Raw genomic sequence first — 26540 nt, 5'->3', positions numbered from 1 at the left:
GAGGCTGGGTGATGCTTATCACTTCAGCTTGAAATGCAAAATACCTAACAATGCTACTCTTATCATTTTATTTTGGACAATGTATTTTTCACAAAAAAGTAAATGTAACAAGATTAACTATCTTAAATATTTCTTAGTTTCACAATTTCTAATATAATAGATACAGCTATAACCCATAAGTGATAGCTCTTTGGGAACCTCAACTTTTTACCCCATGAAGGGGAGCTAAGACCAAGTTTGAGAACTGCTGTACTAGAATATATACTGAGGCCAAGTACAATGGTACACATGTGTAATCTCAGTTACTAGGAAGGCTGAAGCAGACTACAAGTTTGAGGCTGGCCTCAGCAACTTAGTGAGACTGTCTCAAAATAAAAAGGGCTAAGAACACATCTTAGTGGTACAACACCCTGGGTTTGATCTCCAGTACCACAAAAATGTGGGAAGGGCGGGGGCTATAAAGCAAGCATTTATATTAATTGCTCAGAAAAAATACAAATGTAGGGTCTTACCATGAGAACACTGATAATGGAAGTATGGTCTAATTAAAATGGTATTAGAGGTGGGCTAGGGCTATGGGCTAGGGCTATGGCTCAGCATGTGTGAGGCCCTGGGTTTAATCCTCAGCACCACATAAAGATGCATAAAATAAAGGTATTGTGTCCATCGACAATAAGAAAATATATATTTTAAAAAATAAATAAATAAAATGGTACTAGAGGTAAATTTTTATGTTAAATACCAAAACACCATTATATATTCATTCACCTAGGGCAAACAACAGTATCTTCTGAACAAGCAGAAGAAAGAGTTTAAACATAAAAACTGGAGACTAATAAAATCTTAGTCTTGGACATAATTTTTTTTTTTAGATATGTGTAATTTCAATATGAAATTTATAAAATTCCTTGGCAAAGATCCTTAATGGACTAATAATAGGATTTGTGGAGCTATCTGTTTTTAGAAGGAGAAAAAGGAAAGGACTTAGAGAAAATTTTTGTAAACTATACCTGCTCAAATCTCTGCATTCTGGGTATCTTTTATCATTGTAGAATGTTCCCTCAAAATAGAAGAAGGCTGATTTGTATAGGTCCTACAAGAAAACAAATGGTATTGAGAGAAAGCCTACTCTTAATTATGGAATTGATCTAAGTATATAGAATTTATATAGCATAAGATAACATATATTAAAGCAATTTCTGGAAACTCAGGTCATACATTTGTCTAAAATTTAATGGGAACCTACTATGCAAAAAGTATTACATTAGTTTTCAATGCTTTTTCAATTTTACCCTATTGCTAGAGGTGGTTTTTCTTTTTTCTTTTGGTACCAGGGACTGGACAGGTACTGAAACATTAAGCTACATCCCCAGCCCTTTTTATTTTTAATTTTGAGACACAGTCTTGCTATGTTACTTAGGGCCTTGCTAAGTTGTTAAGGCTGGCTTTGAACTTGCTATCTTCTTGCCTGCACCTCCAGAGTTGCTGAAATTTCTATTCTTAAAATAATCTTTCCTTGGGTACCGTAGTAGTAGGCACAGTAGTGGGGTCTGAACTTTTTACAGTTAACTTTCAATCTATCAGACTTTCCATCAATCAATCTTCACTGCATAACAGAATCACAAAAACATCAAAGACCAAGTCTCACCTCAGACTCATTAAATAAGCACCTCTAAATGAGGCCCAGGTCATAAGTATTTCTCCAAACCTCTCTAGGAAAAATATGCAACCAGAGCTAAGAATCATTTTATTAGATTTGTCCTTTACCAATATGTAGAAACAGAGCCCTGGCTGAGCATCAGAGAATCTGAATTATTTTCCTTAACCTACCACTTACTTACTATCAGTTTCTTCACCTATAAAGTGAGAATAATATTATTTCCTAGGGTATTTTACAAGGACTGCAGTGAGAATCAAAAGCAAGAATTTAAGTTTCAGATATTAAAATAATTTTAACCTAATCCTGTAACTTCTTTGTAGCTCTGATTTTTCCTTCTTAATAATCTTTATTTCCCCATTTGTAAATCATCTTACATTGGCAACAGACACAACTGGTTGTGCTGTTTCACCTTGGATAGGTCACTAAATCTCACTGACCCTGTTTCCTCTAAAGTAGAAGCCATCACATTCCTCACAGGTTGTTGTGGAGATAAAAAGATATGATGTATTTGTCTGCTCCAACAAAATCTATCACTTAGTATACTTGTAGAAAATTCAAAGTGGGGAAGCGAGGGTCGAAAAAGTTCTGACAGAATAACTTGTTTTATTTTGGAAGCAAAGTGTAATGAGGGTCCATTTCATGCTTTGAACATAACCCTTGCTGCTTTGCCACTGCAGCTTCTTTTAAAACTGACATTTTCCCCCACTTCTTTTCTTCCCTTGCTCCCTCACTAACCCTGGTAGAAAGCAAGCTTACCTTTTTTCCTGTTCTAGGCCAAGTTATCTGTTCTTAAACACACACACACACACACACACACACACACACACACACACACATACACACCACAGGAATAAAGTAATTCAGACTTCAGGAAGGTGCCAGAAGACTAAAGATATGGCTATCTTGAAAGTCTACAAAGAATCATGATCTCTGACAAGTCACAGCTGAAATGTAGCCTTTAAATCACCTCTAAAAGTCCTCTAGTTTCCCCTGAGAGTCAAAATCACAGTCTCTGAGACAGAAGTCCCTGTATTTGTCCTTTGTTAGCAACGCAATAACACTTTTTCGTTTTTCTCAAAACCTTGTTCTCATTATTGGATTGGCATTTGGGAAAAAGGATGGAGCTTTTGGTAATAAAAGTTTGGTGTATATAAAACTTTTGATCATTACAAAATACTTATAGAGAAGTAATTCTTATGTAATTTAAACAACTTAAAGCCTACTGACATAATTAATTACAAAGCACACACATATAATCCCAGCTAACGAAAGGCTCTAGATCACAAATTCAAGGCTAGCCTATGCAAATTAGTGAGTACCTGTCTCAAAAAATTTTAAAAGGGCTGGGATAGCTCTTTGTTAAAGTGCTTACATAGCATGCATGAGGCCCTGGGGAAGGAGGGCTGGGGGACGTAAATACACAGGTTGTTGTTAATCTAGTGTAACCTAAGTTTGTAGTTACTGTTTTCATTTACAAATTAACTATCACTAGTATGGTCATCTGACAATTTTTTTTTTTTTTTTTTTAGAATTTTAGTATTTTTTTTTTAGTTTTTAGCAGACACAACATCTTTGTTTGTATGTGGTGCTGAGGATTGAACCCAGGCCGCACGCATGCTAGGCGAGAGCGCTAACTGCTTGAGCCACATCCCCAGCCCAAGATAATTTCTTGTATGTAATTTTAGGCTATTTACTAGTAATTTACTTGCTCAAAAACATTCAAATCAGCTACATTAGAATTTCAGAGATATTCTTGTAATCTGCTGTGAGGAAAATGATCTTGGAAAAGAAGTGCTGAAGAAGCACGGTTATAGATTTTTTTTAAAAAAAAAAAAACATACTTTTTAATTGTAGATGAACACAATACCTTTATTTATTTTCTATGTGATGCTGAGGATCAAACCCAGTGCCTAACATGTGCTAGCCCAGCATTCTACTGGGCTTAGACACTAAGCCACAATCTCCAGCCCTAGATTCTTTTTTTTAACTTGAGGGCTGGGGCTGTGGGTCAGTGGTAGTGCTCGCATAGCATGCGTGAGGCACTGGGTTTAATCCCCAGCACAACATAAAAACAAAATAATAAAGATATTGTGTCCACCTACAACTAAAAATAAATGTTTTTTTTTTTTAAAGATTGACTGATTGGGGCTGAGATTGTGACTCAGCGGTAGAGCGCTTGCCTAACACAGGCGGGACCTGGGTTCAAGCCTCAGCACCACATAAAAATAAAAGCCATTGTGTTGTGTCCATCTACACCTAAAAAAAAATATTAAAAAAAAAGATTGACTAATCTATGCAAAATAGAAATGGTAAATAGATTAGACATTAAAACATGAGGAACCATTAAAAAAATTTATTAAAAAACTTTTTTTTTGGTACTGGGGAATCAAATGCAGTGCTGCTTTACCACTAAACTACATCTCCATCCCTTTTTACTTTGAGACAGTTGCCAGGTTGGCCTCAAATTTGTGATCCTACTGCCTCTAACCTCCCATGTTGCTGGGATTGCAGCTGTGTATACCACTGTGCCTGGCTACTGGCAGTGATGTTTATTTTAAAAACCTACTCTATTCTTAAACTATTATGGACCAAAAACAAATAGCAAAGCATATTACATTTTAAGGCTTTAAAAGAGATTAATGACATTGACCAAACTCTCCCAGTCCTATCATATGAAATTTATTTAAAAATATTTATTGGCTAGGGGCTGAAGTTGTAGCTCAGTGGCAGAGTGCTTGCCTAGAGTATATGTGAGGCACTGGGTTCAATTCCCAACACCACATATAAATAAATAAATAAATAAATAAATAAATAAATAGACGTCCATCAACAAATAAAAAAAAAAAAATTAGGGCTGGGGTTGTGGCTCAGTGGTAATGTGCTTAACTAGCATATGTGAGGAACTGGGTTCAATCCACAGCACCACATAAAAAAAAAAAATAAATAAAGGTATTTTGTGTCCATCTACAACTAAAAATAAAAAATAAAAAAAATTCATTGGTTGGAATAAAAATTCTTATTTCCTCAGTCATAAAATCTATAGCTTCCTAATTTGTTCCACCGTTGCCAATGAAATATATGCCAAATATATCCCTGTCCCTGACAGCATGAGAACTCCATTTTTTTCGAAGTTTTTAGGTATCATGATACCATAGGGTGAATACATGAAATAATTTTGTCAAGACACTGAGAAATACTGAAGGTGGGTAATGGGTACATAAGAGTTCTTTATACTATTCTCTTTCTTGTTGGTTTGTTTGAAATCTTCCAAGAAAAACCTTAAAAAAAAAATTCCATAAAATACAAAGGCTCCAATCAACGAAATAAAAATCTTTCCAAGGCTAAAAGATAACATTAGCAAAATCTAATTTATATGCATTTGCCTTTCTAAAATATAGCTGAAGAATCAGAAGTAAACAAGACAGGTCTCTGAATACATTCCAGGAAGTCCACGCACTAGAAGCCTCTGAAGTATTTTATTCAGCACTGCTTAAGATTTCACTCATGGATTAAGTAAACAAAAGAGGAGAGAAAGACATCTAAAACCAGGTACAATGCCAGCCACATAGCAAAGAAGAAAGAACATGGGCCTCTCAAGAGGAAACAAAAGGAATCTGAATTCAGCCTCCATTGCTGCTTATTGAACTACAGCAACTCCTAACAGTACTCTGAACTCTTCCTTACCTGTAAAATAGTGGTAGTTCTCACATACTTAGTTCAATAAAAGAAGGTATTATCTTACCAGATGGAAGAGGCAGAAACAATACTACAGTAGATGTGTAAATATTTTGAAATGGTACCATGCGTCATTTAGCCTCTGCTTAGAAAACAAGGCATTAGCATCAATGCACAAACTATAAATTAACTAAACCTGGTTGAAAACAATCTCCATGGTTTCACGGAGGTTAAAACTGATTCCCAAATCCGACTCAAACTACTCAGTGTATTGATGACAAGGTGGCAATGACAAGGGTGAATTCAGATTTTTCTTGTTAAATTGATTTTATCACTTTGTGTGGGGGAAGATTAAGAAACTTTGCAGAAGATTGCTGTTTGCTTTTCCTTTGAAGAAAAAATAAATCTCATATTTCCTGCTTTGTAGAGTCTTGAAATCCCTCTTATTTCTCATCATAATCATCTTCAAAAGCACTGAATCTGGCAGCTCTGAAGAACCTAATTATCTTTTTTTTATAATCTTTTTTAAATTTATTTTTTAGTTGTAGTTGGACACAATACCTTTATTTTATTTATTTTATTTTTATGTGGTGCTGAGGATCGAACCCAGGGTCCTGCACGTGTGAGGCAAGTGCTCTATTGCTGAGCTACAACCCCAGCCCCAGAACCTAAATATCTTAAAAAATCATTTTCAACATAACTCAAAAATATTTTAAGTTTTTAATATGTATATAAGATATTATGATAGTCTCCATGTCAATCACTGAAAAGACTATAAGACAGCCAGCCTGTGGGCCAGACAGACATACATCAAACAGCATCAGTATATTGTAATATGAGCATGGAATAAATCAAAAGGTGCTAGAGAGGCAAAGAGAAGACAGTCAAGAAAAACTGTATAGTAAGTGAATTTTGAGCTGGATTTGGAAATATGAGTATGAACTCACCAGATGCATGGAGGTGTTGAAATACCCAGAGGCATGACAAAGTATGGGATGCATTAGGAAGACACACAAATTCAATGTGCTGAATGAAGCCCAAGATATAGAGATAGGAAGTATGAAAGGAGTTAATTTGGGAATAACTATTATAAAAGGCCTTATATGTCAAACTAAGAAGAGATAAAAATTGATGTAACTGGTGGAAAAGGAAACGGCAAACAGGAGACTGTGTTTGTTCTTGTCCAAACTCTATCTCCATCTTTACTGTTCTAAATCCCTCTTTACATTTCTACAGAAGAGATTCTTTCTCCTGCAGTGGGTCAGTTAGGCCTGGGGTTGTATTAGGTAACAGAATTAGTTCACCTGTGCTCTATGCTGAAACACAGAAGAATCTTGCTTAGATGAGCAATGAAAATTTTGAGGACAGCCAGCTTGTCAACTCTGCTCCTTTTAGAGGGATATCCAAGGTTTCTCTGTCCTGTGGAGAACACCACAGGACAAACACTAGCAAGGACCAACTCCATCTATCATCTCCCTGTTTGGTGTTAGTCACTGTACTGACAGGCCCTTTTACATTCCAAGAAATGTGAAGAAGGGGAGCAATTATTGAGGCTTTCAGGCAATTTTATGCTAAGGGTAGTTATGACAGATTAAAACTCCCAGAGTTTGAAACAAGAGGGAGTGAACAGCAAAGTCAAATGCAACAGTGAGGCTGGGTAGCTTAGTGGTAGACCACCTGCTGAGCATGCCCCAGCATCAAACAAAAGCACTAACTGGTCAAATAACTGTGTGGTCAAGAGCAGGAATGTTCTTAGAATAGATGAGAAATGAGGAAGTCAAAATAAGAATATCACTTCTGTGAAAAAGTTCTGATGATGTAGAGAAGGAAAGGCAGGTCAGCAGCTTGATGGAATAACAGAAGGAAGCACTGACTAGAATACTGATGAACCTGCCAGAGTAACCACTATTTCCTTAGTTTACTGTTGGTTTTTTGTGGGGAGGAGCAGGAAATCACCTTACTTTGCTGATGTGCTCAGGAGCTTGGTCAGGAGTATTGCTGAACTCTCCACCAATCTGGAGGTCACTGACACAGCAAATCGAATCCCTCAGTTCGGTAAGCTTTTGACTGCCCAGGACCTGCATCGTCTGGTATGGTTTATGTTCTTTGTGCTAAAAGTCAAACAGTAAATAAGTAAATGTCCACTTATTGTAAAAGTATTTAAACCAGAAATCCTGTTATAAACAGGTCTAAATGAAGTTACTGATTTTCTTAATCCTTATAACTTGGTGTTCTGTTTTCTCAGACTGTGAATTTGTCTGAAAACTTCCATGAATTATATCACTAAACTAATGATAAAAGTTGTTCACAACTCCCCTGTGGCCCACAGCCCATATTCTAAAACCACCTCCTTTGTCTAACCCTCAAACCCAGCCAGTATTTCCCTGGTGCTCTGTCAGTTTAAATTAACCAGGGTTAGGCAGCTGATGACAAGGGCCAGCCTTATGTCCCCAACTCACTGCAATTACTGAAACCACAGAGTCCTAAATATTTTCCCTGCCCTACCTGGCTGCTGCTGTAGAAACTCCTGCAGGTTGTGCTCTAGGTCTCCCCTCTCCTTTCTGCCCTCTGTAGCCCTGTGTGGTGCGCCCTCTCTTAGGAAATTTAAGTAATAAACATCTTTCTATGGCTTTAATCTCTTTCTCAGTCACTTCCACAAATTAAAATCCCATGAGTACAATTGAAATACCTGGCCACAGAATTCTTCTAGTTTAAGTGTATGATCAAGATGCCACTAAGCTGATTTAAGGATTAAGAGCCTATAGAATGTAACTTTATCTGCCACATCTCTCAGCTTCGTCTTTGAAATTTTCCTACAGGTTGTATCACTGAAGTCAAGCACTCAGGTTATAAACCCAAAAGTTTTATTTTTTTAAATGGTAATTTGAGATACTAATCAAATAAAGTAATTAGTATTAAGTACACTCCAGACACTTCATAAAAGCCTGTTTATTTATAAGTACAATGTATGCATAGCAATATTTTTCTCTCTTTTTTTTTTTTTGGTACAGGTGATTGAACCCAGGTCACTTGATCACTAAACTAAATGCCCAGTCCTTTTGATTTTGAGATAGGATCTCACTAAGTTGCTGAAACTGGCCTTTAACCTGTGATATTCCTGTACTGGCCTCTCAAGTCACTATGATTACAGGCATGAGCCATCATGGACAGCTGAACGGTAATATTTCAATCAGAGTTTAGGACACATTTGAGGAATCAAGAATATGTACTCATGCCAGATGTAACATACCTGTATGTAATATCAGCTACTTAGAGATGGATGTAGTAAGATCACAAGTTCAAGACCTGCCTCAAAATAAAAAGGGCTGGGATGACACTGAGTGGTAGAGCACCATTTCATTTCCCAATACCAAAAAAAGAAAAGAAAAAAAATAATTCATTGAGGCCAGGCACCATGGTGGCACATGCCTCTAATCCCAGAGGCTTGGGCTGGAACAGGAGGATGGCAAGTTCAAAGCCAGCCTCAGCAACGATGAGGTGCTAGTCAACTCAGTGACACCCTGTCTGTAAATAAAATACAAAATAGGGCTGGGGATGTGGCTTAGTGGTTGAGTGCCTCTGAGTTCAATCCTCGTTAGCAGGAAAAAGGGGGAAAAAAAAAAGGAAAATAAAATTAACTGAGTAGGTACATATATATAATGGAATATTACTCAGCCATAAAGAATAATGAAATTATGACACTTGCCAGTAAATGAATGGATTGTAGACTATCATGCTAAGTGAAATGAACCAATCTTGCCAATCCTAAAAAACCAAAGGCCAGGGCTGGGGATGTGGCTCAAGTGGTAGCGCGCTTGCCTGGCATGTGTGGGGCACTGGGTTCCATCCTCAGCACCACATAAAAATAAAATAAAGAAGTTGTGTCCACCAAAAAATTAAAAAATAAATAAATAAATAAAAAACTCCAAAGGCAAAATGTTCTGATATGTGGATGCTAACACACAAGGTGGGGTGGGGTGGGTAGGGAAGAACAGAAGTACTTTGGATTAGACAAAGGGAATGAAGGGAAGGGAGGAGTGGTGGGAACAGAATGAACTGGACATTACTTCCCTATGTTCATATATGAATACTTGACCCATGTAACTCCACATTATGTACAACCGCAAGGAAAGTTGTACTGCATGTATTTATAATACGTCAAAATACAATCTATTGTCATGGATAGCTAAAAAGAACAAATAAAAAACAAACAAAAGAATTAAGAACCACTGTGGGGGCTGGGGATGTGGCTCAAGTGGTAGCGTGCTCGCCTGGCATGTGTGTGGCCTGGGTTCGATCCTCAGCACCATATACAAACAAAGATGTTGTGTCCACCAAAAACTAAAAAAAAAAAAAAAAAAAAAACCTAAAAAATTCTCTCTCTCTCACTCACTCTATCTTTAAAAAAAAAAAAAACAAACCACTGTGGATTTATATATACTTTCAGTTGCTTCTAGTAAAGAGAGCAGGTATGCATTCCAAGCCTATAAGTATAATCAAGAGATTGTTTGAAATTTGACCTTATTTCTATTATTCCTCATTAAAACAACAACAACAACAACAAAAAGCCAAGAATATGGATTGTCAGCTCTAAAAATAATATGCCTGAGAGACAGCATATACTTATGTTTATTTTGAAGCCTGAGGAATGTGACTCTGAATAATTAAACCTTTTGTGAAAAGTTATCTGTAGAGAGGCTGGGGGTATATAGCTCAGTGGCAGAGCGCATGCCTAATGTGTGCAAAGCCTTGGGTTCAGTAAGCACAATAATCCAAAAACAATTTCCATGAAATTCAAAAGGTTTTACTACTGACCTTATGAAATATAACAGGATACAAGATATTCACAGACAAGATAAGCTCTCCTTCCTCAATCATGTCGGCTGAATTTTTAGGTTTTTTCCCCATAGCATGTGACTCCTGAAGAAAAAAATATGGAGACCTTGAAGTCAGATACTATAACTCAGATAAGAGGTAGTATGGTACAATGTTTAATAGCAAAGGCTTGAGTCAAACAGCTCAAAGTTTTAATCTCATCTATGAAAAAACAGAAAATATTTATTTCGTATAACTGTTGCTGGCAATGTGACATAAATCACCTAAGTAGGGCTAGGGATGTAAATCATTGGTAAAGACCCTGGGTTTGATCCTCAGATCTCTCTCTCTCATACACACACACACACACACAGAGGCAGGATTGAACTGGAATCTCAAAGGTAGCCACAAGAAAATACCTACAATATATATAGAAAAGCAGAATCAAAATGGCACACCACAAAAATTCTATACATAACATGAAAGTACATAAGACATACAAATAGTTAACTGGCAGAAGTAAAGTGTTCCTTATTAGTAATTAGTTCAAATACAATGGATTAAACTTTCCTATTAGAAAGGCACATTGGTAAAATGGATTTAAAAGCCTTGATGGGGGCGGAGTGGTGCACACCTATAATTCCAATAGCTCAAGGCTGAGGCAGGAGGATTGCAAGTTCAAAGCATCAGCCTCAGCAATTTGGCAAGACCTTGTCTCTAAATGAAAAATAAAAAGAGCTGGGGATGCGGCTCAGTGGTTAAGTGCCCCTACGCTCGATCTCTGGTACAAAAAAGAAAAACCTTGCTTCTCTCTATGTTGTCTAAAAGACACTCACTTTAGAAACAGATTGGAAAGTTCAAAAAAAGTATATCCCATGTAAATAATAAACAAAAGACAGTTGTTGCTGGAGATATATATATATATATATATATATATATATATCATACACACACACACACACACACACACACATTTTTTGGTCAGAGAAAACAAATTTCAAGCCAAAAGATTATAAGAGACAAAGAAGAGCATTATATATTAATAAAGGTACCATCCAGCTAAGCACAATGGTACACCTATAATCCCAGTGACTTGGGCGGCTGTGGCAAGAGGACCACAAGCTTGAGACTAGCCTAAGCAACTAAGTAAGACTGTGTCTCTGGGAAAAAAAAAAATTGAAGAAACAGTTCTACAATAATGGTTAGAAATTTCAATACTTCACTTAGAGTTATAAGACAGAAGATTAATAAAGAAGTAGAAGAGGGGCTGGGGATGTGGCTCAAGTGGCTGCGTGATCGCCTGGCGTGCGTGCGGCCAGGGTTTGATCCTCAGCACCACATACAAACAAAGATGTTGTGTCCGCCAAAAACTAAAAAATAAATACTAAAAATTCTCCCTCTCTCTCTCTTTAAAAAAAAAAAAAAAGAAGTAGAAGTGAACACTTTAAACAATTTGACCTAATAAGACATATACAGAACTCTTCATTCAACAATAGCAGAGAGAGATTAAAAAGGAAATAATACAGAGTGGAGATAAATGAAACAGAAAATAGAAAAATGATATAGGAAAAAAAAATCAACAAAAATAAGCTGATTTCTTTGAAAAAACATCAAAACTCTTACTGAGTGATTAAAAAGAAAGAAAGAAGCCTCAAACTATTAAAATCATTACTACTGATTTCACAGAAAAAGAATTTTTTTCCCCCTTGGCAGTACTGGGGACTGAACCCAGAGTACCCTACCACTGAGTTGCCCCTCAGCCCTTTTAATTTTTATTTTATGACAAGATGTCACCAAGTTCCTTGAGATTCTCTTGCCTTAGCCTCTTGAGTGGCTGGTATTATTGATGTGCACCACCATGCCTGGCAGAAAAAGAAGGATATAAAAGAAAAGTTTGAACTCTCGGGTTTGGCGCTGGGGCCCAGTGGTAGAGCACTTGCCTGGCATGTGTGAGGCACTGGGTTTGATCCTCAGCACCGCATATAAATAAATAAACAAAATAAAGGCATGCTGTCCATCTACAACTATAAAAGGAAAGTCCAGGACCAGAAAACATAACCATGTGAATTCTACAAAATATTTAAGGAAGAATTAATACCAAATGTTTCTCAGGCTCTGCAGAAGAAATCTGAAAAGGACTGAACTCCTCATTCTATAGGCCCAGAATTACCCTGACACCACAGCCAAAGATCCCACAAAAAAAGAAAACTACAGGCCGACATCCCTTATGAATATAAATGCAAAAATTCTCAACAGAATACTAGACACAATTCAGCAGTATATTTAAAGGATTATACACTACAATCAAGTGGGATTTGTTCTTAGGATGTAAGATAACATAGCAAATCAATCAATATAATACACCATACTCACAGAGTAACAAGGAAAAAAGCATATTACCTCAACTGATGTAGAAAAAGTCTTTTACAAAACATGACACTGCCTTGTTTTTAGTTTGGTCTTTTTCTCTCAAATGCTGTATCAGCTAGGAATCAACACAATACAAGAGGTCATATACATCATATTCAATGGTGAAAGACAAAACCTTCCCCCTAACATCAGCAACAAGACAAATGTGCACTCTTCCTACTTGTACACAACACAGTACTGGAAGCTTTAGCCACAGGAATGGGGAAAGCAGTGAGAAAGATAGAATGAAAGATGACCAAACTGGAAAAGAAAAAATAGTTATATCTCTGTTTGCAGATGACAGATGACACAGTCTTGTACAAAACCCTGAAGAATACATACACACACACACACACACACACACACCCAAAACCAATCAAAACACAGCTAATAAACAAATTCATCAAAGAAGCTGGATACAAAATCAACACCCCTTTAAGACAATATACTAAATAAGCCATATAGAAAAGGACAAACATTGTATGACTCCACTTATCTGAGGTACCTAGAATAGGCAAATTCATAAAAATTTAAAGGAGAAGAATTGTCACCTGGGGCTATGAGAGGGAGACTTGTGAGTTATTGCTTAATGGGTATAGAATTTCATCTGGGATGATGAAAAGTTCTGAAAAGTTATTTTGTTCAAATACCTGTGTTTTTTTAATTTTAGCTTCTTCTATATCATTCTGATTTAATTAGGAGGAAAAAACCGAACAGTAATTTGAACAGAGAAAACTTAATCTAAGAATTATTAAGTTTAACAAAAGACTGGAATAAAGAGAGATTTGCAAGGAAGCAAAGGGAATGACTACAATGGCGATGACTACATACTTTTATGAAATATACTTAATGTTATTTTATTGAACACTTAAAAGTGGTTAAAACAATAATTGTTATGTTATGTTAAGTCTACCATAATTTAAAAAAATAAAGTGGGAGAAACAATTCCTGCCCTTCTGCACTATCAAGTGCCCAGCACAGAGTCTGACACATGGCAAGTGCTAAGCTCAGTGTGTCTAGTAGCTTCTAATTCCTCAATATTCAACTTCTTAAATTTTTCTTAGGGATTTATTCATGACATAATGAATTAAGAGTGTGGTTAAAGTAAAATCAGAAACAGAACAAAAAGGGTAGGAACAGGATGGTAAAAAGGACACAAATACAGCATTCGTGAGAGTAAGACCAAACCAAAAGCAGAGATAAAGGGAGCCATCTGAGTCAAGTATGTGCTTAACTGAGTTCTTTTGAGTCCTTTTCTCTAACTAGTTCTTAGTCTCAATGGAGTTTTTGTTTTTCAACTAAGCACATCTAATACAAAGCTACCATATAGTCATTACTAATAGCATCCAATGACTGAGTTGAGTGTTTCTTGGGAAACACCGGTAAAAAAGATGAGAGTCTTACCATCTCATAAGCAAATGTTTCTTGTCTGCAAACACGATCTATCGTTATGGTTTCTTCCCGATGTTCCAGGAACCTCTTTCTAACCCTGTTGTAGATATACAAAAAATCAAAGTTTAACATTCTTTTCTGGGACTTCAAAAAAATAAAAATCTTTTTAAACTTCTTATTGTAGACTAGTTTTAGACAAAGAGAAGTTGCAAAAACAGTACAAAGAGTTCCTTTATATCTCTTGCCCAGCTTCCCCTAAGTTAACATCCTATATGATTAAACAAGGATCAAGAATAGGACAATGAAATTAATGTAACATCATTAACTACAGACCTTTTCCAACCTTCACACAATTTAATTCAATGACTCTCCGTTGCCCATTCCAGATTCCTACTCAGGATCCCACAGGCATCACTTATTTTTCCTTCCTCCCCTTGAGTCTGTCCTGAGACAGGAAGGAAATATACATATGTATGCTAACTCAAGCCTGCACAAGGAACTGTATTTCTATAATATATTTAAAACCAAGAGCTGGGTATGGTAGTATACAACTGTAATTCCAGCTATTCTGAAGGCTGAGGTAGGAGAATCACAAGTTCAAGGTCAGCCAGGGCAACTTAGCAAGTTCCCATCTCAAAATTAAAAAATAAGCCAGGTGTATGGCACATACCTATAATCCCAGTGACTAAGAAGGCTGAGGCACAAGAATCACAAGTTCAAGGCCAGCCTCAGCAACTTAACGAAACTGTCTCAGAATAAAAAACTGAAAATAAATAGGGAGACAGTTCAGTGATAAAAGTGACCCTGGGTTCAAACCCCAGTACCAAAAAATAAATAAAAATTTAAAGGATCAAGAATGTAACTCAACAGTAGAGCATTCCAGGGCCTAATCGCCAGTTTGGGGTATAAATGAGGGAGTTCAAACTAAAACCACAGGATTCATTGTAGCCTTCTTTGTTTTCAACTTCTTTTTCCTCAAGAGAGAAACCCAGCTCTCACGATTGGCAATCTACTTATTAGTTTAATTCTAGTAAAAATAAATCCCATGAATCCTATAAGAAAAACTAACTCATGAACAGTTCTTTTTGTCCTCGGTCTTACATCAGTAGAGATTTCCTTATGTAGTAGACTTAAGTTAATTCCTTCTTTCCCCTCCTCTTCAGTGTTGGTACATTATTCATTTGGAATAGAGTTAGGTTCATTTGTTAGACTTTTTTATTCTATTTTGGGGTCCCCCTTGTACATCTTGGTTGGTTTTGTCTGATTACTTTTGGGGTATGCGAGATGTAAAACTACTATGGCATGAAAGAGTCAGAGGTGTCAAGCCTTCTTTGTCCTTAGTAACCTGATTCCATTTTCTTTCTTCTTTTTGCCCCTTTCCCACCTGCCTCCTACAGGCAATCAATCTCTATACTTCTGGTTTATCCTTTCCATTTCTTTTATTCAAATACCTGTGTTTTTTAAATTTTAGCTTCTTCTATATCATTCTGATTTAATTAGGAGGAAAAAACCGAACAGTAATTTGAACAGAGAAAGCTTAATCTAAGAATTATTAAGTTTAACCAAAGACTGGAATAAAGAGAGATTTGCAAGGAAGCAAAGGGAATTGTAGACAAAAGGAACACCCTACTCCTAGCGCTGAGTAAGAAGGCCCAAGAATTCCTTTTCTCCTCTAAGGACTAAGATCCAGAACTAGTGCAGGAGACCTGGCTATGACTCAACCAATGGAAAAAAAAAAAAAGTTGCTGCAGTGCTGTATCAGTGGAACTTGCTGGAAATCCACCTTTAATGGTGCCAAAAAAAAAAAAAAAAAAAAACTGTTTAAGGAAGTGGGTGGCAGGGAAAAACTGCAGTGCACTGCAAGGGCTGGGCACTGGGGAAGCTATGTGCACTGTGGGATCATGCTGAGCCAGCACATCAGATCCCTCAAGTGCCCCAAGGTCTCTTCATTGCCCTTTTTCACTGGAACAGCTGAACAATGCGCCAGTTCCCAAAGGAAAAATATTAAGGGGTCATGGTCTATTTTTACAGAACAGGCAATAAAAATGTAAATTTACAGATGAGAACCAGTGAATTATACCCCGCACATCATTTTGCATGAAGGGTGGCATCTGCTTTGGGTTTTGCTTTCTTCACTTACTATAAATCCTCTCTGGAAATCATTCTCTGGGTTCATCCTTCTTCATCATTTATTATAGCTGCAAAATATTCCACTGTGTGAATCTCCCAGTGTGTTTGATACTCTTTTATGTATGTGGAGATAAGTTATTTCAAATATTTCACAACTGCAAACAATACAATAACCTTATACACATTTACTTCCTTATTGCTGGAGGGATATCTTCAGTATAGATTGCTATAAGTGGGACTGCTGAGTCAAAAGGGAAGTGCATATAGGTTGGATCGATTTGCATTCTCATCAGCAATGTTTGAAAATACCTGTTTCCCACAGCCTTATCAAAATAATGCATATTTTAAAATTTACGGTCACCGATAGGCTATTAAAGGCAACTCAAAGCAGTTTTAATTTTCACTTCTCTAATGAGTATGGTAGATAGAAAATTTAAAAATGTTTGTCAACTTCATTTTTAAACTTGTTGTGCAGGAAATTAAACCCAGGACCTTGTACATGCCAAGCAAGTGCTCTACCACTGAGCTACATTCTCAGACCCTACTTTTATCTTTGTGTGTGTGTGGATGAATTATTAGTTTGTGTCTTTTTTTGCCTCTACTGTTAGCAGATCCCACATATTAGAAATATTACCTTTTTTGGGGTGTGTTTCCGGTGCTGGGGATTGAACCCAGGGCCTTGTGCATGCGAGGCAACTACTCTCCCAACTGAGCTATAACCCCAGTCCACGAATATTAGCTATTTATGGTGCTTATTATAAATATCTTTTTCTAAGCTTGACAGCTGTTTTGGATTTCATGAGTTTTTGTTTTTTTTTTGCCATGAAAATATTTTTAATATTAGGTAGTCAATTTTATCAATTAAAAAAAGTTCCTCGGGAGCTGGGGTTGTAGCTCAGTGGTAGAACAAACACTTGCCTAGCATGTATGAGGTACTCGGTTTGATTCTCAGCACCACATATAAATAAATAAATAAAATAAAGGTCCATCAACAATTAAAAAATTTTTTTAAATGGATAAAATAAACATTTAAAAAAATTCCTCTGAATTTCAATCAGTTTTATTCCACTAAGGTTTATATGTTTCGGACTCTACATATATTTTGATCTCTAATCTGTTTGGAGTATGTTCTTGGGAAGAGTGTCATACTTAACTTTCTTATGTATTTTACTAACTCGGGACTTTATTCTGCTTTGTTGAACAATTTGTCTATTCATAAGCCAATTCCCATTGCTGTAATTTACAAAGTCTTAAGTGTATTTTATTATCTAATAAAACCACTACTTTTTATAATTTTCCTTCTACCCCAAATTTTCTTAGGTCTTCTTCCATGTTTTCCATATGAACTTTATTATCAACTTGTCTAACTCCATAAAATAACTTTTATTATTAACAATACTTTTATTGGGATTACATTAAGTTTATAAATTTTAACTCAGAAAGAAATGACTCATTGTGTTTAGTCTTCCTTTCCAAGAACAGGGAGTATCTTTCATTTATTCAAGTGTTCTGAGTCTTTCGGCAGTGTCTTAAAATTTTCCTCTATACATAATTTTTATATACTTCTTGTTAAATAATATTTGTAAGTATTTGACTTTTTGCAATTGCAAATGACATTTTCTCTACTATTATGTCCTCTAACTCTATTTTTTCCCAATATATGAAGGCTATTTTTTCCTTTTCTTTTTTATCTTTTTTTGCAATACTAGGGATTGAACCCAGGCCCTTACACACACTGAGCAAATGCTCTATCACTCAACTACATCCCCTTTATTTATTGAGACAGGGTCTCACTAAGTTGCCCAGGCTGGCCTTCAGCTTATGATTCTCCTGCCTTAGCCCCCCAAGGAGCTGGAATATCAGAAATGAAACACTGTACCTAGCAAGGCTATTGATTTATATATATCAATTTTGTATTCTTCTCTTTCACTAAATTTCTTAGTTTAGTTTTTTTTTTTTTTTTTTTTTTAAAGAGAGAGTGAGAGAGGAGAGAGAGAGAGAGAGAGAGAGAATTTTTAATATTTATTTTTTAGTTCTCGGCGGACACAACATCTTTGTTGGTATGTGGTGCTGAGGATCGAACCTGGGCCGCACGCATGCCAGGCGAGTGCGCTACCGCTTGAGCCACATCCCCAGCCCCCCTTAGTTTAGTTTTAGCATTAATTTCTTTGGGATTTTCCAGGTACACTTGTATCATCTACAGATGGAGTTTTTACTTCTTTTTTTAAAAAAAAAAATATTTATTTTTTAGAAATAATTGGACACAATACCTCAATTTTGTTTATTTATTTTTTTATGTGGTGCTGAGGATCGAACCCCAGGGCTTGCACATGCCAGACAAACGCTCAACCACTGAGCCACAATCCCAGCCCCTAGTTTTTACTTCTTTACCTACTCTTATATCTCTAATTGATTTTTCCAGTAAACTGCAACAGCTAATACCTGCAGGAAAATGTTGCAAAGTAGTGGCAATAGTGGGCATGCTTGCCTTGTTACAGATCTTAGTTGAAATTCCCGGATTACTTCTCTATTGAATAAGACACATGGTTTACAACTAAGTTACATGTATTTCACCATGTCAGAACAGCATTCTTCCGATTTCTATTTCCTTGAATGTTTTATAAGGAATTGTGTTAAATGTTTTTAAGCCTCTCAGCATCTCTGGAAACAAGTGATTTGTTCTTTAGACTTCATATTAAACCAAACTTCCATTCCTGAAATAAATCCCACTTGGAAATGGCATAGAGTCTTCTTAATATAGTGTTGGATTACCTGATATTTTGTGTTGAATAACACTGGTATCAAGTTTTCTTTCACTGTACTGTCCCCATCTAGTTTAAGCATCAGTGCCATGTCTGCTTCATAAAAACAATTAAGCTTTTCTTGAGCTGGGTGCAGTGGTACAAACATGTTATCTCAACTATTAGGGAAGCTGAGGCAAGATCACAAATTCAAGGTAGGCTTAGGCAACTTAGCAAGACCTTGAATCAAAAAATAGCCAAATAAATAGACAGGCTGGAAATATAGTTCAAAGGTAGAATACTTGCCTAGCATGCATATAACCCTGGGTTCAACCCTTATACCACCAAAAAGATAAAAGTGTCTTTCTTCAAGGCTTTGGAGCATTGGGACTGGTCTCTGATATACTTTTGTTCAACTCTTTTTATTTTTAGCCTCTTTGAGTCAGGATTTCCCCCTATCCCCTCAGAATTATTTAAAATCCATCTAATGCCTACACATTAATCTCTTTTCTTTCTTTTAGTTGCAATATTATACTTCAACACACAAACACTGTACATTGGTCTTTCACACTTATCCTCACCTTATTAGTCATTTTGCTGAAAATTTTTCAATCATCAATTGGTTGGATGAGGCTTATCCTCCTGTCTTTCCTCAGAAATGCTGCAGGAATTATGTTCTTCCATGTTGAAAAACTTTTTCCATATCTTCAATACTTTATATACCTCAACTGAATATAAAGTCCTTAGTTCAATGGCTGGGGGCGTAGTTCAGTGGCAGAGTACTCAGCTAGCATATGCAAGGCCCTGGGATTCAATCCCTAGCATCACAAACCAAACAAAAATAAATAAAATTCTGAAAATAAATAAATCCCTAAAAAATAATGCTACATTGTCTTCTTGCTTTTTATGTTAGCTCCGAAACATCTTCTGCTTTTTGTAAGTTTGCCTTTGTAGGTTATCTTCTTGCTCTGCCTAGAAGACTTGCTGATTTTATATTTATCTCTGATAAATATGGCAGTTTTACTAAGCTATATTTCCAAGTTGATAATTCTGGGTTAATCCTCCCACATATGCAGTGAGCCTTTCACTTTGTAAATTTTAGCTTTTGTTTCCTTTATGGAAATTTTTCTTAGATTCTATTTTTTTTTTTTAAAGAGAGTGAGAGAGGAGGGAGAGAGAGAGAGAATTTTTTTAAATATTTATTTCTTAGTTCTCGGCTGACACAACATCTTTGTTGGTATGTGGTGCTGAGGATCGAACCCGGGCCACACGCATGCCAGGCGAGCGCGCTACCGCTGAGCCACATCCCCAGCCCTTAGATTCTATTTTTAAACATTAATTCTGTTTCACTGCTTTATTTTCCTTTTCCAGGGACTCTGATAATACATCATCTTTACTTGTCCTCCATTCTCAACACTTTCTCTCATTATACTTTTTTTCTTTATATAATTTTCAATTCTCTTGGTTGTTTTCAAGCCTTCCTTCATAGACTCTCATTAAATTTTCATCTGAGTATCTCTCTAGGGTATCTCCTAATTTATTCACTTACAATTCTACCTTTTTCTTTTTATTTCTTTCTTATACATGCCACAATCCCTTTTCCATTTCTCCTTTTCACCATCATTTTCACTTAGTTTATTTTTTCTTCCATTTAGTTTTTAAATTTCTAATTCAAGGTGTTTCTATACTCTCAAATGCTTGAGTATATTCAATTGTGTTGAGTATAGACCTAAGCTTGCTTCTGTTTCCTGGTTATTTTCTGGGAAAAGGAAATAGTTTCCCAAGTTGATCTGAATAAACAGTTGTTTCCTGATTTTCTGCAGTAAATTCTCTTTGGATTTTATTTCCTCTTGTTTGTTTTAGTGCTACTTTGGAGTTGTGGTGGTAGTTTACAAGATTCCTAATTTAACAGTATTCTTTTCTGTCAAAGTTCAGATATATAAGAATTTAGTTTTTAAAAATTGTTCATGATTGTTTTGGTTATGAGATAAGAATTGTAAAGCCTGGGGGCTGGGGATGTGGCTCAGTGTTAGCGCGCTCGCCTGGCATGCGTGCGGCCCGGGTTCGATCCTCAGCACCACATACCAACAAAGATGTTATGTCAGCCGAGAACTAAAAAAAAAATAAATATTAAAAATTCTCTCTCTCTCTTAAAAAAAAAAAAAAAGAATTGTAAAGCCTTTAATTTTGTGGTTCTCTTTTTCTTGCAGGACTCTAAAATGTCTCCTTTTCACCTTTTACTGGTCCAGTATATATTCTAGTATGTACTGGATCAGTAAACGGTGCTTTTTTTGGCTACAAAAGTGAGAGGGATGGGCAAAATAATATAACAGAAATTATTATTGTTTAAAAGTAAGGGAATTTGCTGGGTGCAGTGATGCATGCCTTTAATTCCAGCAGCTCAGAAGTCTTGAGGTAGTAGGATCACAAGTTCAAGGACAGCCTCAACAACTTAAGTGAGATGCCATCTCAAAACACAAAATAAAAAACAGGCCAGGGGTACAGTTCAGGGGTAAAGCCCCTCTGGGTTCAATCTCCAGTACCAAAAAAAAGTAAGGGTGCTGAAACTTTTGGGAAACAGCTAAATTTTAATAGCACAATGTACAGTAGTAATAATTCTCATTCTTTGACTCCTAAGAATTAAGATCTTCTGTTTTAAGTGGTCAAAAAATTTCAAAAGTATTGGAGATAGTTATTTAACTTGTTATGGATTAAGGAGGGTAGCATGTATCAAAGAATCAAATCTTTAGTAACTACATTTTTTTTCCCTTACATGCATAAATTGAGTCAAGTAGTTCTTTCATCAGATGCAAGGAAGAAAAGGCACCAGAAATTTACTTACTTTAAGGTTTTGTTTTTACATTAAGTTTTTAGTAGGGTGGGGAGGGAAAATTTACAGAAGGAGGAATAGACAAAAATTTAGGCTTGGGGGCTGGGGATGTGGCTCAAGCGGTAGCGCGCTCGCCTAGCATGCGTGCGGCCCGGGTTCGATCCTCAGCAGCACCACATACCAACAAAGATGTTGTGTCCGCCAAGAACTAAGAAAAAATAAATAAATGTTAAAATTCTCTCTCTCTCTCTCTCTGTCCCCCTCTCTCTCTCACTCTCTCTTTAAAAAAAAAAAAAAAAAAATTTAGGCTTTTGCAACAAGTCTAATGTTTTATAGGATTATTAAATTAACATTAGCCGGGCTTGATGGCTCATGCCTGTAATCCCAGCAGCTCAGGAGGCTGAGATAGGAGGATTTCAAGTTCAAAGCCAGCCTTAGCAAAAGAAAGGCACTAAACAACTCATTGTCTAAATAAAAAATACAAAATAGGGCTGGGAATGTGGTTCAGTGGTCGAGTGTTCCTGAATTCAATCCCCAGAACCAAATTAAAAAAAAATAATAATATTAGCTAAGTTTAAAACACAACAGTTTTGCAGTATGTCAAAACAATCCCAGCTAAGTACTCCACTGACAACTTTTACATTAGATGATATCTATAATTTGACCCACATATCCTAAGATTGCAGGGACTGGAAGACAATGAAGGAAACCCATGTGTTCTAGCAGTAGAAAGCAATCAGAGGAATCAATGCGTTAAGCAGTCTTAACACTGCTATTTAATATGGCTTAATAAAATACTTTTAAGTCAATTAATGTGTTAATAATAGTAAAAGCATAATACTGCTTTGCTTATGATTATCGCCAACCATTTTTCTTCAGTCTATCTCTAAAAATCATTTTCACAGTCATATGAAAGCTTCATTTATTCCATTGATTCTACAAATTATTGACTCCCTATTATGTACCACAGATCTAGGACCTGGGGCAAGAGCAATAAGTGTGACAGATATAGTTTATGGAATTAGAGACTGAACCCAGGGCCTCAAGAAGGTTAAGCAAACACTATTCCACTGATCTATATCCCTGGACCTGCTTATGGAACTTTTAGGTATAGCTAAGACAAAAAATTTTAAAAGTATAGATGAATACTGCAATAGAGAGGCATGGGGTGCTACACAAACATACAAGCAATCTAAGTATTTATTTAGCTAAGGCTTGAAGGATGAGTTGAAGTCAGCAAGATCAGGAGGGTAAGGAAGAGTAATTGTTCTACGAATATTCCTGGAGGGAGAGAGCACATTCCAAGGAATAGAAACACAGCACAGTATAGCTGGAACACCACAGAGATAAAGATGAAAAGATCAGCAAAATCCATTCCACAGAGGCCTTTGTGAGCCACTTAAGGATTCAGAACTTTAGCCTAAGGGCATCAGAAGTTTTTAAACCAGAGAATAACACAATCAGATGTACATTTTAGACAAATCCAACAATAGTACAAAACAACTGGAGCAAGGCAATACAGCAGACTTAGGACAATACATGGATGAAGGAATCTGCATTCTCATGTGAAAAGCTTCAATGTCTAGATAAAAAAGTTTAAAATTTTTCACACAAAAGATGTAGAGTCACTGGCAATTCCTAAACAAACAGCATACTCAAGTGAATTGTGAACAAATCAGAAGAGAAAATGATGGGACTTAGGATGACAGAAGCCTTTCATAGTACTCCAAACATTACTAATGCAAACACTAGTATTGGATTTCAAGGAAACAGATTTGACAAAAGAAACCACGGCAGAGTTGAAATGACTGCCTAAATATTTGAGGAGACAGCAGAATGAGGTAGGATAAAGGATGACAAAACATAGCTGAGGTGGTATAAGATCAGTGGACCATAAACTAGCAGTTACAAATTTCACTATTATACACAATTTCTCTATAGCATTATCATAAAGCAAGGCTTCTCAAGATGTGGCTGGCAGAATGGAAGTGATCTGAGACCTATTTCTATTCAATCTGAACAGAAAAGAAAAGCAGGCATTTAGAAACTTTCATTTCAAGCAGAGAGTAACTTTATGTCTGTTGAATTTCATTAACAATAAACATTTGAACTTACATTTGTTTTTTTGTCTTGGGGGGCTGGGATGTAGCTCAGTGGTAGAGTACTTGCCTAGCATGCATAAGGCCTTGGGTTTGATCCCCAGTACCGTTAAAACAAAAATATTCATTTTAATTGTATTTCACAAAAATATGGATCTGTCAAAGATTAAAAATTAAAAAAACAAAAACTCATTCTCTACCACAGATATTGAGACCCACTTTCAGAGTATTTAGCCTGCACCTCAAATCTAAGCAGATTAGCTACCTTTGTAAATACACAAAGTAAACACAAATTTGAAAGTGTGCTGGATATGAGGGGCTATACATTTATTGTTAATTTTCTTAGGGGGAATATGACCCTGATGATGTACAAGAATAATACTTAGAGGAGCTATATGCTCATGTACTTAGGGGCAAATTATCATAATGTTTGCAACTTATTGAATGGTATAGCAAGAGAAAAAGACATATGGCTGCACCTCATTATTCACACAGCTAAAGCAAATATGGCCAAATGGTAACAATATTTGAATTTATTAAGTGGATATATGGATAATATTACTTAGTAACTTTTTAAAATTATTAATTAACTTTTCAAAATACAATGTTCAAAAAATGTTTAAATTAGGCTGGGGTTGTGGCTCAGCAGTGGAGCACTCGCCTAGCACTGTGTGAGTCCCTGGATTGACCCTCAGCACCACTAAAAAATAAATAAGAAAAATAAACATATTGTGTCCAACTACAACTAAAAAATAATTGTTTAAAAAAAATGTTTAAATGAATAGTACATGGACTGGTGGTGTAACTTTGTGTAGTTTGTGTGCGTAGCAGGCCCCAGGGTTCAATTCTTGACAGTTAACAATAAACAATATATGACAAGAACAAAGTCATCCATACCCCAAAGTCACCAGGTCAGTATTCTCTGGAATAACTTCTGGATCCTCACCTTCTTCAAGGCATTTCAGTTTATCAAGACTAAAACAAAAAGAAGGAAATGAAAACTTTAAAAAGTCACCAAAAAATCTTGTCAATAGTAATAGCATGGGGGCTAGGGATATAGCTCAGTTGATAGAATGCTTGCCTTGAATGCACAAGGCCCTAGGTTCAATCCCCAGTACCAAAAAAAGAAAGAAAGAAAGAAAAGAAAGAAAGAGCACACCCCTAAATACATCACTGAATAATTAAGAAGTCAGGAAAAATCCAGCAGGCAGCTAAAAGGAAGCTGGAAATCAGGTAATAATTTCTATGCAGATATTTTATAAGGAAAAGGACATAGACCAATTGAAGGCAATCAGTACTGTGAAGAAAGAGCTCATTACAAGTTATTTTTTATATTTTCACCTCACATAAGGAACTTTTTGGTAATTTTTCACTAATAGCGTACTCAGGAGACTCCCCAACAGTCCACAGTAAGGATTTTAATACTCCTCTGATTAAGTCCTCTCCAGGCTCACCACTACTTCAGATTCTTCCACTGTCAAAGTGTCTGTGGCAGACACCGGTCGCTGTTACCCAGGCTGCTTAACGAGACCTTTAAAATTGGCGAATAGAAAAATTAGTCGTTTTTGTTGCTATCTTGTTGTTCCTTTACTCTTAACTCGCAGAAACTGTATGCATTTGGATCCTGGGACTTCTCCCAGGGTTCCAAGAAGGTTCTGGAGGTTGAAAGATTTTGCAAGGAGGTCCTTTAATCGCGGGTCTAAACGACAGGCCCTCAGCAGGCCCGAGTCCCAGGGGACCGTGAAGGCAAAGCTGCACCCTTCCTGGCCAAGATGACAAGTCCCCGACCCACACTCACCTGCAAACCATCCTTAGCTCGGCCGCTGCCTCCAGACTGCAGCCCAGATCCCGGGCCACTGCGGAATCCTCCAGGTCAGAATCAGCAGACCCCCAGCTCCCGGGCAGCGAGGACGCCGGAGGCTCCCTTAGCGACAAATCTCCGGCCCCACGCAGACGGCCCCGCCATAGCTCCCCAAAGGCACCCACGTGGAAAGCGCGCGTGTTTAGCTCGGGAAGCTCGTACTCTGGGAAGTTGCAGCCTCCAGGGCTGGGGACCGGGTCCTGCCGGCCACCCATCCCACTGCACGTTGGGACGGCCGAACAATCTTCAGCCATGTTCGCCGCACTCACTTCCCTGCAGAAGCCTAGCGAGCAGGACCTCGCGGAGCGTGACGGGACTTGTAGTTGCGAGCGGCGCCCGGCCGGCGAGCGGCGGCGCGGTGCGGGCGCGGCTGTAGGCACTACATTTCCCGGCGGGCTCGGCGGCCGCCCTGGGCGCGGCCTCGCCAGGCTTGGTGGGCAGGGCCCAGTGCATTGTTCTCCGCGCGGGCGGTGCTGGGGACGACAACGATTCTCGTCGGCCTGGCGGGTCTTGTTGGTTCCCCACCCCGATGGTTACGTAGCCGCTCGCTCGAGTCAGGTCTTAGCTTCCTTCTGGCCCCGCCGGTGGGTGCGGAACTTTTCCTCGACTCCGGTGTTCGCAGATTATGTTGCTGCCTTAATAGCCCTAGAGCCTGAGAGACACTGGGATCCAGCCCTCCAGATCCTGCTCCTTCAGAACCTCCCCAAAGGCCCCATGTTCGTGCATGTATTTATGCAGTGCTGCATATATGCACAGTAGTGCCTATGGAGTGTGGCCACCACTCCCAACTCAATGACTCCAGCAGGAGCCAACCACTAATCTGTCTTTAAAATTAATCTATTCTGGACACTTAATATAAATAGAATCATATAATAGATAGTCTTTTTAATGACTGTTTTCTTTCACTTATCAAAATACTTTCAAGGTT

The 26540-nt window shown here is 37.3% G+C and overlaps 1 protein-coding gene across 1 annotated transcript in view; it reads right to left on the bottom strand.

Annotated features, from left to right (window-relative positions):
• The window catches only part of Snapc3 (small nuclear RNA activating complex polypeptide 3), a 30139-nt gene extending 4232 nt beyond the window's left edge, over positions 1-25907 (bottom strand). Inside the window, exons 1-6 of the mRNA XM_005327993.5 lie at positions 25550-25907; positions 24649-24726; positions 13964-14048; positions 10151-10255; positions 7297-7446; positions 1011-1093 (exon numbers count right to left, since the gene is read on the bottom strand). Of these exons, the coding sequence (XP_005328050.1) occupies positions 1011-1093; positions 7297-7446; positions 10151-10255; positions 13964-14048; positions 24649-24726; positions 25550-25866 (818 nt within the window). The 5' untranslated portion in view covers positions 25867-25907. The remainder of the gene's footprint in view (positions 1-1010; positions 1094-7296; positions 7447-10150; positions 10256-13963; positions 14049-24648; positions 24727-25549) is intronic.
• Between the last annotated feature and the right edge of the window lie 633 nt (positions 25908-26540).

Source organism: Ictidomys tridecemlineatus, chromosome 4 (assembly GCF_052094955.1).
Source record: "Ictidomys tridecemlineatus isolate mIctTri1 chromosome 4, mIctTri1.hap1, whole genome shotgun sequence".
NCBI classification, from domain to species: Eukaryota; Metazoa; Chordata; class Mammalia; order Rodentia; family Sciuridae; genus Ictidomys; species Ictidomys tridecemlineatus.
Note: the sequence above shows the minus strand (reverse complement) of the source record. Positions and strands in the feature narration are given on the sequence as shown.